At 38.9% G+C, this 14,797-nt stretch overlaps 1 protein-coding gene across 1 annotated transcript; it reads right to left on the bottom strand.

Annotated features, from left to right (window-relative positions):
* Positions 1–1,790: 1,790 nt before the first annotated feature.
* LOC111869651 (ATPase inhibitor mai-2, mitochondrial-like) lies at positions 1,791–14,200 on the bottom strand. Its single transcript, XM_023861316.2, has 4 exons — positions 14,072–14,200; positions 9,871–10,009; positions 6,714–6,873; positions 1,791–2,100 (listed from the first exon to the last, which is right to left on the bottom strand). The coding sequence occupies exons 1-3, from the start codon at positions 14,125–14,127 to the stop codon at positions 6,733–6,735; spliced, it is 336 nt and encodes a 111-aa protein (XP_023717084.1). The 5' UTR covers positions 14,128–14,200; the 3' UTR covers positions 1,791–2,100; positions 6,714–6,732.
* Positions 14,201–14,797: the final 597 nt, after the last annotated feature.

The following is a 14,797-nucleotide window of genomic DNA, read 5'->3' as shown; positions in this document are numbered from 1 at the left end:
TACTTATCCCTTTTGTTATGAGTGGCTACACTCGCTAATTTCCGTAACATAATTTTCTGATTATACGAAGCAACATATTCGACTTCGTGTGTACGTGTACAACTGTATGTGCAAACACCATAAACTACCGAATGCCCGAACTGATCGTCATGAAACTTCATATGCATTTTATGCTACCTGAGCTCATCACAATGGCAAACTTCATAAATCCCTCAAACTGTCTCGGAAATAACCTTAATATTGCTTGGATGCTTGAACTGATCATCATGAAACTTGATATGCATTACATGCTACCTGAGGTCATCAGAATGGCGAACTTCATAAATCACCTTCTCAGTAAAACCAAAACTACAGCCTCTTAAATTGTTGAGGCAATAAAGGTAAAAGCTATCCCTGTAACAGGCCATAGAGGCCAACATTAATAATTCTTGAATGTCTCATCAAATTGGCATGAAACTTGGTGTGAAAACCATGTCATATGAGTACTGGACAATGCCACTTTTTCAAACTGGGACTGCCAGATGACCCAACCTGTGAAAGGTGCCTACAAGATGAATCAGCCACACATACCCTAAGTGATTGTGAGGCCATAGCTTACTTAAGATTTTGTCACCTGAGTCAGTTCTTCCTAGAACCGAGTAACTTTTATGATGCCCCTATAAATAGAGTCCTACATTTCATTCTAAGTGTAGGATTAATAAAGGGTTAATCCAAAGGGGAAGCACAACAGACCATTGAAGGTCACAGTGCGAGGGCCGGATTTTATGGCCCACCCCTTACACATGTCATATGAGACACTTTCAACCACGTATCCCACAGATACCTCTTTGGTAACATCAACATAACAGCCACTCAAATTTTTTACATGAAAGCCATAAGACTGGTCACATCCAAGCACTCATTTCATGGATATATTACCTATCACAATCCTTTAATGAACCTCTTTTATGTGTATTGTGAAGAGTTAACTTATAAAAATCTATACATCTACTCCACCATGTGTGTTCCTGGCAAAGTGTTTGATTAGTAAAGCAAATGGACAATTGCACCTTTTTTAATAGATCCTTAAAGAATGTGGCAAAGTACAAGCATCTGGGAATGTCAATAATAGATTCAATTTTGATTCATGAGGAAATTAGGAGCAGATTAAATTCAGGTAATGCTTGATTATTCAGTTCAGAGCTTTGCCTTCTCATGTGCTGCCTAAAAATGCAAGAACAAAAGTAAACAAAAACATAATTTTCCTTCAGCTTTGTGTGGGTTTAAATCTTAGTCTCAGACACTAAAGGAAGAACACAGACTGAGGGTGAATGAGATCAGGGTGCTAAGGAGAATACTTGGACCAAACAGGGATGAAATAATAGTAGGTTGGATAAAAGTGCATAATGAGGATCTTCAGAACTTGTACCCTTTGCCAAATACAATTAGAATGATCAAGCCAAGGAGAATGACATGTGCAGGGCATGTAGTATGCAAGGTGGAGAAAAGGAAAACATACAGGACTTTTGCAAGAAAGCCAGAACAAAACAGACCATTGGGAAGATCTAGATGTAACTGGGAGGATACTGAACTGGATCTTGTAGAGATAGGATGGGCTGGTATAGCCTAGATTGATCTGGCTCAGGATTGGTACCAGTGGACAGCTCTTGTGAACATGTAATGAACCTTCAGGGTCCATAAAATGTTGGTAAATTCTTGAGCAGCTAAGCGACTGCTGGATTCTCAAGAAGGTCTTGGCCCATGGAGTTTGTTAGACGTTTATTGTACTTGGAATTAGGAACAAGGTTAAGTAAGTTCAATAGTGATTTTTTTACCTTGACTGTGTTTAACATAATATACTCATACACATGTGTTTTTCTGTGTATATATATGCATATATACATATATATCTACAACATAAACTCAGTCCAGTCAGTTACATGATAAATCATATGCACAAACGGTACTAAAACCACATTTAGAACACTTTTAACTGACAACTAAATTAACATGTAAAAGTACACTTGCGAAACATTCCTTTACAATAGTTCTACAGTGCTTTATGCACCAAGACCTTGAAGTGCACTACGGCATAACAGATAAACTCTAACAATACAGCTCCTGAAACATAAAAAAAAAAAAAAGAGATTAGAAACCTTTATTGTAAACAAGTGTGAAGAATGCATGCTCATGACATGCACAAACATAGTGAAATCCCACATTTAGTGTTATATTTTTGCATTATTGCCGAACACTCCATCTAGAGTAGAACTCTGTTCAATGTTCCCGCATTTAGTGAAATCTAGTATCCAGTAAATATTAAGGATGGTCCCAGCTACAGCCTAACATAACAAAGCATTCTCTTCCCCTACTTAGTAAATTTTAATTCAGTCAATAACCCACATTTAGTGTAAAAAATTTTCAACCTTCTGGAATTGGTACCTTCATTTAGTATGACTGTGGTTGAAACAGTTATCAATATTCTAGTTCTCTATCTGGCAGAAACTGTTACTGTAAAACCACATTTTTGTCAGTGATGTCACATAGTTAACACAGTGTGACACACACCATACTACATGGGCTCTCTTTCAGAGCTACATGTCAACAAATATTTTATAAATTATTTGATATTGTAGCATGAACTGAGAGAAAGGGGAAAGGCATACAAGCTTGTGCGTGCCTCTCATTCTCAGCACTTCTGAACTCCCCTCACCTCCTATTGGTGCCTGAATTCTTTGAGAGCCACCAAGCCCACACCAGTGGGCAAAGATGACATGGAACCAATGAGAAGCTTCTAGAAAGACTTGGCCTATATAAAAATTGTTGGGAAGTTTAACAGGCTTAGTCTGATTCTGAGCACAGAAGTGGTGTACAGTGGTCACGTGCAGAGTGTGATGTGATGAACTGCAAGTGAGTTCATCACAAGATGTCTGAAGGACACAGCGGTGGACAAAACAAGCTGACATCAAGATCTTATGTGGCTACCAACAGCAAGAAAATAACTATTCCAACACATAAAAAATGATATATATTAATATATAACTCTATTTACTTGTACAGAAACAATTTCTTTTGACAACTTATATACAGAAATTATTTTATCATATTACAAGAAAATGAAAAGTCTCTTGGTTTAACTTTGCATAAACCCAATTTAGTAAAAATCTTGATTTAGTGCAAGAAAAACCATTCCTCCAGTGATTCATTAAATAGGGATTTCATTGCAAGACACAAGTTTTTAATTACTATTTCTTAATGTAACACTTATCTCTGGCCTCCAAGAATTTTGTACTTTCAACTCAATGTAATGTGCCTATATGGCTGATGGCAGGGCATTACCAAATTCTGGAATGTATTTTTTAGCCCCACAACTTCTGCCAACTTCTGAGTGTACTTGGAAACAATATGCTGAAGAAAAGCAACACCTAACATATTCACGGCTTCTTCACCGTAGCTTACAAAGGTCAAATGAGAGCCTGACTGAATGGAAATATCTATGTCTCATATTCATATATGTCCTATATTTAGAGCACGACCCAGGATATGCATAATGTGTAAGGTAAAAAGGTAAAGCTGTCCCTGTGCTACTTCGCTGACAAGAGGTGGTCGCTCGGTCAGTATAGTTCACTTGCAGACTAAATCACCAAGTTTTTGTTTTGTTTTGTCCCTGTGCTTAACTAATTAAGCACTACGCCATGAATGCGTATGGGGGAGTGGATGTATACATCCACATTTTCTTGACCTCAGCACTAGTTGGAGGTGAGTGGTCAGCTTCACGTCCCTGCCGCTTTATCCCCGGGAAAGAAGCTCCCAGTACTCATTGGATAGGAGGTTGGGTGGACCCCAGAGCCAGTCTGGATGATCGGAGATGGAAATTCTTGACCCTACCGGGACTCGAACTCCAACCCCTCGGTATCATTAAAAAATGTTTGGTTTTCTGATGAGGCACACTTCCACTTGGATGATGTGGTTAACAAACAAAATGTGCAATTTTGGGCATCAGAGAATCCATGTGTGAATCATGAGAAGGTGCATCATGCACTGAGAATTAGTGTGCGTCGCCATCTCAAGTCATGGACTGCTAGGACCAGTTTTCTCTGAAGAGGCAGTAAAAAGTGAGCGCTATTTAAGCATGTTGCGCAGTACTTTTGTGCCTCACCTTCCTGCTACAGGTTTGCCATTGCAAACTCAGTGGTTCATGTAGTATGGTGTCAGTCCGCACACAGTGAATTTTTTTGCACTTTCTGCATGACACTTTCGACTCATGTGTCATCTATAACCGATTTTCTGATCATTTCAGATGTGGACAGAACTGGCTCCCAAATAGTCCTCATTTAAACCCATGTGACTACTTTCTTTGGGGATTCCTTGAGGAAAAGATTTTTCAGAAAAAACCGCAAACAATAATGCAACTGAGAACACTAATCATTCAGGCCTGAAACGAGATAGCTGAGGATATGTGCCACTGAGTGACCACCACCACCACCACTGCCGCCGCCGCCACCGCCACCGCCACCACCACCACCACAGTTTGTGTTGAAGAAGTTGCCAGAAATAATGGTGGTCATATTGAACACATGATTCACAGAGGATAAATCTCCATGCAATGGTTTTTCTTTTTGTGTGTTACTTTCTAGTATTGTAACTGAAATAAAGATTTTATTAATAGATCAAATATTGGATCATTTTGTTCGCCACCTTGTACAAGTCATACTTCTACTTAATTTCTCTTTATTCTCATAAATGTGGGTCAAAAATTAAATGAGCCCAAGGGATTATGCTATGCTTTATTTACTCAACAGTGAAAGGGTTAAGGGGAGGATGTTCGAGAACAGCATGCTAAAAATACCTGGACTGAAGATGAGTCAAATAATGGGTGAACGGACACTGCATAATGATGAGGTTCATAACTTCAACTCTTCTCCAAATATAATTACAAAGATCAGGCCAAGGAGGATAAAATGGGCAGGGCATGTAGTACATACAGGGAGAGAAGAGAAATACATATAAGGTTTTGGTGGGAAGATATTATTAAAATGGATCTTAAAGAAATGGCATGGGGTGGTATGGACTGGATTCATTTGGTTCAGTATAGGGCCCAGTGGCAGGCTCTTATGAATACAGTACTGAACCCTCAGGTCCCCTAAAATGTTGGGAAATTCTGGAGCAGATGAATGACTGGTGGCTTCTCAAGGACTCAGCTTCATGCAATCAGTCAGTTACAGTATCTGATGTCATACTTTACAAGTGGTCTGTGTCTATTATTAGAGGACCTCTATCTCCTCTGAAGCTGCTGTTAACCTTCAGCCGATCTGTCAACGACAGCAGCACCTGGCACCCATGAGGCAGAGAACAATACATCTGACAAAAACATAGATCTATGTGACCTATACACAATGCATGCAATTTAAACCCAAGCTTTTAATGTCGCAGCAGAAATGTCACTCTCTTAAGATGTTTATATTCTCTTCCGTCTTTCATTCTATATATTTGGCAGAGTGTCTCTTTCAATCCTATGTACTCCATGAAATGTATGTTGTGAGGTAAGCTCATATTCCAGTCCCGTAACAATATGAAAAGAAGAAAACGTAGACCCCTGATACAGAATTGGTGTCAGTGAACAGCTTCAGTATTCACATTATACATCATAAGTGAAACTGACATCTCATTTTGGAACCAGAAAAACCAGAAACTTACAGCCTATTTAGAGATGACTATGGACTCTACCATCTCTAACTGCACACTACAGCAAGGAATGTTTGTAATGAAAACATTTCATAGAAATTTATATGACATAAAACGTAATATTATTGAGGGACACGATCAAAGTTGTGGTATTTCTGAATCTGTAATATAGTAAGGGTGTACTATATTGCCTGTCCCACAGTATTTGAGACAGGATGCAAATAGCTTGCAGAGGGAGGGCAGGTGACATGCATCAGAAGCACATCCCTTAAAAACTGAACAAAAACCAGTTATAAGAAAGACTAACAAGAAACAAAAGTATTATTTTGGTTTACTGTACTTACCCAAATACAAAATAAGGTTTCTTTCCATACTTGGGTATCTGAAAAAATAAGGGTTGTTTTATATTCACATATTGTGTTGGAGTGAATGTTTTCTTTACATCACCATTGACACCCTGAATATACTCAATATACTGGACCTGGAGAAGTATCATATGTTAAAGTACACGGATCTGAAAGGGTTATTATTATTATTATTATTATTATTATTATTGGAGGGGTGGGTTTCCCCATGCACCGCGACCAGTGGTCTATTGTACGTCCCCTCTGTGATATTCTACCAGTCTCTATACCCTATCAATACTGGTGCATGCCATCAGTCCCGACTCAGCCAGCGAGTTTGGACTCTACTGGCTCAGTGATATCTCTCGATGCTTCCCCCATCTATCAGAGGCGTTAGAGACTACTGTTGGGCAGGAAATGTCCGATCAATTTGGCTCAGTGGTCCCTTTGGGACATGAGGTTCTTTTACGTGCCGTAAAGCTATGACACGGGACCCATGGCTTAAAGTACCTCCTGGAGGACTTGTTCCCTGAATTTTTCCACCCTTAAAAATTCCACGACCTCCGCCGGGTTTGAACCCGTGTACCTTGAGTCATGAGGTGGGAACGTTACCCCTAGACTATGGAGGCTGCTTATCTAAAACGATTACTTAACATAGTCCATTGTAATGTTCATACAAGTGTGACTCTTTGATAGATTGCATACCAGTCAGTTCTAAGCAGACTCAGTGCTTGGTCTTGCTTTCAATGTCCTTGACTCTCTGCTTGTGGCGCTGTATTGCTTCTTGGTGCCGTTTCACTTGCTCTTCATGGAAACTAATTTCATCCTTCAAATCATCTTTCAACTTCTTGAGTTGTTCCTTTTGCTATGTCACAAAAAATAAAATAAAAGTATAAAATTTCCAATTCTTTTACAAAAATAATGATATGTGATACTTGTTATCTTAAGTTCTATGTTCTGGGATATAAAGCCATGTAGTCCATGAAAGATGAGTAACGTTTTGTAGGAAAAGAGGGAAGCTGGCACAGCAGGGTGGAGAACTGGGGCTGAAGAGTGCCCAAAGGGTGCAGAAGTGGTGCCCTGATATTGGCAGTGTGCCTCCAGCATTGTCCTGGATTTCCTCCACAACCTCTACTCCATTCTCCATTGCACGCCTAGGACCCACACACATAACTTCTTCCCCATACTTCCTGTTTCTCTGCCCACCACACCCTTACCACTTCTCCTGTCTTTTCTCAGACCAGCAAAACCAGCCCTTTTCAGGGCCATGGTGGTCATCCTGTTCTTCCCTCCTACTGGTTTGCTTGTTTGTGTGGAACAGCCAATGAGTATTGGCACTTCATTCTGTCCTACAGGCAAGGCAATGAGAACTGACTTGCCATCTTCCATTTCTCTCCCTTCAACTTCCTATACAACCTAACTTAACGTGATTCAACAAGTTAAATAAATTCTGGGGCATTATGCTACCACTGCCACTTAAAATGATAACAAAATCAAAATCTGATTATTGCTACTGTTTTTTTCTTTAGTACTGCAAACTGGTTAAAACCATCATCAAAACAAACAGGCTTAGTTGGTTAAAATCTATGGATGACAACCTGAGAAGCCAACCTGAAGATTTTGTAGATATGTTTCTGTGTTTAAAGAGAATGATTACTCTGTCATCAAACTCAAAATTGGTGAAACTGTAGTAAAGGAGCCTCTAATTTATTGCTGAGACCTCATTGAATCATTTTTGTTCAATTTTTAGCGCTACCTGGACTCTCGGAATGTTACATTACATAAAACATAACAGGAAGATTTAAATCTGTGCTAAAATCAATTTCTTCAATTCAATTTTCATTGCAATTATGAATCAATTTTAAATTATTTAAATTTCAGAACACTCTATTCCAGGAAACATTTTGATGCTCTATTTCTTTTAATGATTTCAAGAATAAAATCAACTGTTGTTCTATTATGGATACTGTTGGTCTCTGTGTCCCCACTAAACAAATTAGGAACCTTCCCACCTTTAATGTCAGTAATGTCTCACGAATTAGCCCTTCAAAAAGGTGTGACACAGCTGCAAACAGCATCTACTGATCTCTTGATATTTTTAATCAGCACACTGACCCTATGAGGATACTTTTTCCTTTGCTGAATCCAACTAAGTTCATGGTTCCTGTTATTTTATTAACATGTTATCTGTACTGTTTCTGTTTTTAGTATTTAATTCTTAGTCTATTTTCTGTTCTAGTTTAGTTCTGTGTACATTCTATATTTTGAATAGGTCTTTTGTACTGATTTATGATTGTGACAACGATAATCATATATCTGCATAAATTTTATCATATTTGAATATTTTATGTACAAATTTTGTATTGTGACTGTATTGCATGTTGATGGGTTCATTGTTTTTATGTATGTGTTTATGTATTTTGACATGTTCTATATCCTATGGCATGCGTGACCTGAAAAGGATCTATGGAGTTTAAAATAAAGTGAAAGTGCTTGTCTCATATAGGCTACTCACTGCTGGAAAGTACTCAAATATAGGAACTGAACTGCTATTATAGATAATGACATCTACATGATGCTGCAAAACATTGTAGTATGGACTTTCAGAAGGTTCTGAGTTAAACATTTGGACCATGGCAGATTTCCTGAATTATCGCAGCTGAATGCTGGAGGAATACATTAAACAAGGCCACAGCTAGGCCTTCCACATCATTCTCAAACTGTCATTTATAATTATATTGTTATTTGATGCTGCATAACAAATATAGCCGATATGGTGTCACTAAATGAAATAAGAATGAAAAATAATAATTTGCATAATCATGCCAATATATTTAACTTTTATCGGCCTTAGAGTAATTCCATTTCTACTGATATGCAATTGTAACTGGTCAAACTTACCATGTGTCTAAAATGCTTCTCTAGGCTTCAAAAGCTGTCAGACGTTCAGATCAAAAATCATTAAATGTTAACAGTTCTCTCCAAGCAGCCAACCTCACTTTACTTTTTCATAAAATGTCAAAATGAGACTGAAATATCTAACGAAACTTGAAAAAAGGGGGCCTCTATTTAGTACCTCCCCCCCCCCCAAGTCTAATTATTTCATCATCATATCAGTACTCAAAAAATATTAGTACAATAATGACAATGGTATTACTACCTGTATTTGTGTATTCCACTTATGCCAGAGGGGGGCACACAGTAGCGTAGTTGGTTGAGGCACTATGCTACAAGTCGGAAGGTCATGGGGTTGAATCCTGCTGAGGTGGATTTTTTCAATTTACCTAATTCTTCTAACCGCAATATGACCCTGGGGATAAAGACTGGTTGGCACGTAAGGTTGACAACCTTACTGCCATATGAGTAGATTGTCTATAAAATGTGGGAGCCTCAACATTTCACAACCTTATGGGCCTCCACGGCTTGTTACAAGGATACCTTTACCTTTTTATTTATTCCATAGGAGTGTCAGTCTTCTGTGTAGCAGAATTTGAAACATGGACTAACACAACTCCACACTGCACTGTGGACACTCAACTTGTTCTAAATCTTTTTTCCATGGAACACACATGACACTAAATTCATTTGCCTTCCAAGGGCCAATTTTTAGTATAGTATGTCAAGAGGTCATGTTGGCTGGCTGGTGCAAACGCTTTGTCTTCCTTGCAGGATAGTCTGCAATCAATGCACACTTTCCCACAACTATATTAGGTCCCTAACCAAGGCAAGCCCAAAATTTTGAACCAAAGAGGTGATAAGAATAAAATTCTTAAACTTTTCCTGCCATGGGTAGGTGCAAGGATATTAACTGTCATATAAAATACAGATTAAAATTAAAGAATTTGTAAATACTGTTACTAACTTGCTTATAGAAATATTCCTCCTCCCTTCCAGCTTCCAACTTTCCAAAAGCACCGCCAGCTTCACGAATTGAACCTCCGCCACCACCCCCTTTCCCAGCTCCACTTCCAAGGTCTCCCAGCTGACCGGAATAATATCGACTGTAATAAAGGAGAACAAATATGATTTTACATGCAGTTTTAAGTATTCTTTGTGGTGCTGTTACAGACAATGCAACATGACACCTGAAAGCTGAGATAGTAAAGTCAGAATAATCGTTCATTGCTAGGTAATGACTTGGTAAACACATTCCTGCAGCAATGTATATACTAGCAATAATTGAGTACCTTACGCTCCTAGGTAATGGTGCTGTAAAACTACTTTCGAAGTAATAGAAAGGCTGTGTTTTCTGTGTAGTCTGTGCAAAGTGGTTATAAAGAAGAGTTCAGTTGGGAAGAATTGAGTTGAGTCTTGAGACACCAGCCTGATAAGATATGAGCTTGGGAGCAGCTGGGGATAGAACTGAGGGAGTCAGTAGTCGAAGGTGATTGGAAAAAAAGGGAATTAGGCTGTAAAAAGAAGACTTCATGTGCGATTTGAAGCAACAGTGAGACTGTTATGAAATCCACTGCCAGGATATGACTAGTGCAGACTTAAAACCTTAATGCATGTGTAACAATGAACTGTAGTGTGTAGATCAGTGATACATTGCAACTGACTGTAGTTTCGAGTGGTGTGTATAAGGTGTCAATAAATACAATCATCCAATTCAAAACCTGTCTATGTCACATACCTCCCCCTACATATGACAATATGAAATTCTTAAATGTAGCTGTGATACTTAATTTTTATTTAGTGATCATATAACTGGAAAATAATTAAATAACTGTAAGTCTGAATTTAATCACGCTTAACTTTTAATGTAATCTTATGCATCAGAAAATCATCCTGGATGAGAACTGTGATTCATTATATCACTTATGCAATTAATTTTCACATATGATTGCTGGTACTCACAATCATTTGCCATAACATCATTCATTGCCTGCTTCAGTTTCATCATGATTCATTCTGTGATGCCAATATGAGATATAAGTCACCACTTACTGCAGTAATTACAATTGGCTTAGTTTTCAGTCAGTTTCATATCAGACTGAGTTGGCTTTGTGCAGATATTTTAGAATGTGTAGTACTACAAGAGATCATCTCAAACAATGCCACAAATTGTTCAGCTGTGCAGACAGAAGGGACATGAAGTCGCATCAACTTGTCCTGGATGCATACACTTTTGCCAAGCATCAACAAACCTACCATACAGACCAACAATCACAAACAAAACTTACCAGGCTAGCAGGCTATTCCTGGCACCTCCATAAAGAGTTCATAATCAAACTGCAGTTCCTTTTCAGAAACAATGTAAACAAAACTAAACTTTAAACCCTAGTCTCTTGTGCAAATTATGTATGGTATCTGTGTGCAGAATGCATAAGCCTGGCACTAATTTCATCCAGTTTCTTTATTGATTTGGCTCATTTCTGTCCACTAATGACTTTGCTGCCTTACCTTTTTATGACTGTATGAATAGATTTTCTGTTTGGACCTGCAACATCCTGAATTTTATGGCAGAATCATTTCCTTCCTTTCCACATGAACATAATTTCAACATGTCACTAACATAAGATATTCTGACACAAGAAGAAATGCAACTGATCTAATGTTTAATAAAGTAGGAGGGGCTTGGGATTACTGCTGACCAGTAAATAATGTAGAAGTTTGCTTCATGGCAGCCATTCAAAAATTTATTACACTGACAGCGAAGGGAAACTGATTTGTTAAATATGCTATGAGTTGGAAGTGCGTACGAGCAGCTGACATGAAGAGTGTGTTAACTTCTGCCCCAGAAGGTGAGCAATTTCTGATGCACTCTCATATGATCTCCTTGTATTTTCATACATAGACGTGTAAAAAATGGTAAAGTTATTCCTGTAATTAATTAATTAAGCACAACACCATGAAGACTTACATGGGAATGGAGGTATAGCTCCACCATTCTTGACCTCCACACCAGATGGAGGTGAGTGGCCAGCTCCATGTCCCCCCCTTTTTAACCTCAAGGAAAGAGTCCTCAGTACCCACTGAATAAAAGGTTGGGTCTGGATGCTGAGAAGAGAGAACGGTTACCAAACCTACAACTAACGTGGTAAAGGCTGAGAATAATGATCTCACAGCACATTCATTAGATGGAAAAATTACATCTCTCAGCATAGGATTTGTGGAGTTAGGCTGATAGAAATATTTACAGCTGTGCCATCAGGACCTCAGCCTAGTCCTTCTGAGGTTGAAATTGCAATGATCAAATTCTGGCAGAAATGACTCAAGCAAGAGGTAGGAAATTATATTCAGAAATCTGTAAACTCGTTAATTCTATCTGGAATGTGGTAGAATTGCCTGCACAGTAGGAGTCCATTACTGTATCAATTTCAAGAAGGGTGAGAAAACTGACTGTAGCAATTATTGAGGCATATCACTGTTACCAATGTCAAACAAAATTTTATCCAACATCCTTCTCCCTCTCTACACAAAGGCAAAATTATTCATGACCAACAGTGTCTGTTTCAACATAAAAGATCAATTACTGATCAGATTCTTTTATATTCATCCGATACTCTAGAAAAAATGTGGCTACAATGAACCAATACAGCACAGTAGTCTGAGTTTGTGGTACCCATGAAAATAGTGAGGCTTACAAAATGTGTGCAAATGAAACCTACAGTAAACTCTGTATGGGTAAGCATTTGTCTGATACATTTCCTACTCAAAATGGTCCAAACCAAGTTGCTTATTCACCAATGCATTTCAACTTTGCCTTAGAATATGCTATTGGGAAGGATCACAAAAACCAAGTGGGACTGAAATTGAATAGAATTTATGCTCTATGCTGATGATGTAAATCTAATTCAAGATAACATAAATGCCATAAAGAACACAGAAGCTGTAATTGATGCTTGTGGGGTGGCTGCTCTAGAAGTAAAAACAGAGTAAACAATGTCCATAATAGACCCTTTGAAAATGTGGCATAGTTCAAATATTTGGGAATGACAGTAAGAAATCAAAATTTGATTCATAAGGAAATTAAGAGAAGACTGAATTCAGGTAGTGCTTGGTGCCCTTCAATTCAGAATTGCCTGTCTTATCTGTTGTCTTGGAACATAACAATTAGAATAAACAGATATAATTTTTCCTGTAGTACTGTAGGGGTGTGAGCTTTTGTCTCTGATACTAAAGGAAGAACAGAGACTGAGGGTGTTAGAGAACAAGGTGCTGAGGAGAATATTTGGAAGTTGGATGAATTGGTAGGAGTCTGACAAAAATGCATAATCAATAACTTCATAATATGTATATGAAGATCAAGGTATTGCCATGAACTTCATAAATTATATAATGAACCACATACAGAGAAAGTGATTAAAGTAGGGCAGCTAAGATGCCTGGGACACCTTTTTAGAATGCAGGAGCAGACCCCTTGCAGGAAGTTAACTCTACATAAACCAGAGGGTACTAGATGATTAAGCAGACATGCTATCAGATGGCTGTTGAAGACGATGGGCATTAGAAACTGGAGACGAAAGTCACAGGATCAGGACCAATAGCAAGCAATCGTAAAAGATGCAAAGGTTCATGATGGACTGTAGTGTCCGCAGAAGCTATAAACTAGATATACATGGCACAAGATAGGGACCAATGGAGGTCTCTTGTGATCACGGTAATGAAACTTCGGATTCCATAAAATGTCGAGTTTCTTCAGTAGCTGAGCGACTGGCGGTTTCTCAAAGACTCAGCTCCTTATAGTTAGTTCGTAAATAAATACATACTTGAGCAACACGCATAAGTAATCATTGTATTTCATAGCCATTCCAAAGTTTGCAATTTAAATACTTTATACGAAACTTCTAACCAAACCTCACCATACATGGTTTACGTACGCATTCTATTTTTACCACAATCTGGGCTAAGACGATATCTGACGATATTCAAGACGGGATGATCACTGGGCTTCCGTGCATCTACGGATGACGAAAACCTCGCGAATAAGCCCCTTATATTGTAAATTGCATGGAGCCAGTGTCCTCACTAGGTCCTCTAACTCAGAATTACATTTCCTGTCCATATACAAGTACTGTTTAACTTACGTACGAAAATACCTCAGTGATCCAATGAATTACCTCATTATTGATAAGTTTGGTAAAAGACGGGAAGAAATATGTCGCATCGAACTCATATTTTATGAAGCAATCTGCAACTACCCAGCTTTCTTCACAGCACAGACAAATTTACGACAGCTGAGTATCTCAATGTTTTAGACTAGCGACGCAACCGTCGCGATTTCAGAACTCGTTCGGCTGCCATCTATTTTCATCATGCAGAATATTGCTGCAACATTGCTCTAGCCACTGTCGAAAGCCTAGTCGGTAAGAAGGTTAACTAGTATCGCACCACCCTCCGTCCTTAGGTCACGCATGACCTCCAGCTTGCAACACCACGTGGGCTTAGAGAGTTAGAGTGTGGGGGTAATCAGAACGTCACCAGGTAGGCGTAGAAGGGGCTAAAATATGGTGCGAATGGAATGGTCTGGGGCTGTTTTGTAAACAATATTCTGAGCTGGGCACAGATCAAACAGGCAGCTAAGGGCACTACCATCCCCACCTATGGATGGCTGCCTCTCAGTATCAACTTGGATCTACACCGAGATTTCACGTGGAGGTTTGTCATGGCCAATGTCACACAACTCCTCATCTCCGTGGACTTCTCTCTCATTTCGGCCTCCTGGTGGACTACCAAAACTACCATACATCTGTGGACAGTACAACATAGTCAGTGACGCCCTCTCTCATGTTGAGTCCATCACTGCGCCACCATCCTATGATGCACTGGCTGCTAGGTCCTCCGAA

Source organism: Cryptotermes secundus, unplaced genomic scaffold, assembly GCF_002891405.2.
Source record: "Cryptotermes secundus unplaced genomic scaffold, Csec_1.0 scaffold937, whole genome shotgun sequence".
In the NCBI taxonomy this organism is placed as follows: domain Eukaryota; kingdom Metazoa; phylum Arthropoda; class Insecta; order Blattodea; family Kalotermitidae; genus Cryptotermes; species Cryptotermes secundus.
The sequence above is the reverse complement of the archived record's forward strand: the minus strand, read 5'-3'. Positions and strand labels throughout refer to the sequence as shown.

Coding starts and splice junctions, on each gene's coding strand:
- LOC111869651 (XM_023861316.2), bottom strand. CDS start 14,127: ATGAGTTCGATGCGACATATTTCTTCCCGTCTTTTACCAAACTTATCA. Junction 10,010..14,071: donor CCAAACTTATCAATAATGAG/GTAATTCATTGG, acceptor CCTTTATTACAG/TCGATATTATTCCGGTCAGC. Junction 6,874..9,870: donor AGGAATATTTCTATAAGCAA/GTTAGTAACAGT, acceptor TTTGTGACATAG/CAAAAGGAACAACTCAAGAA.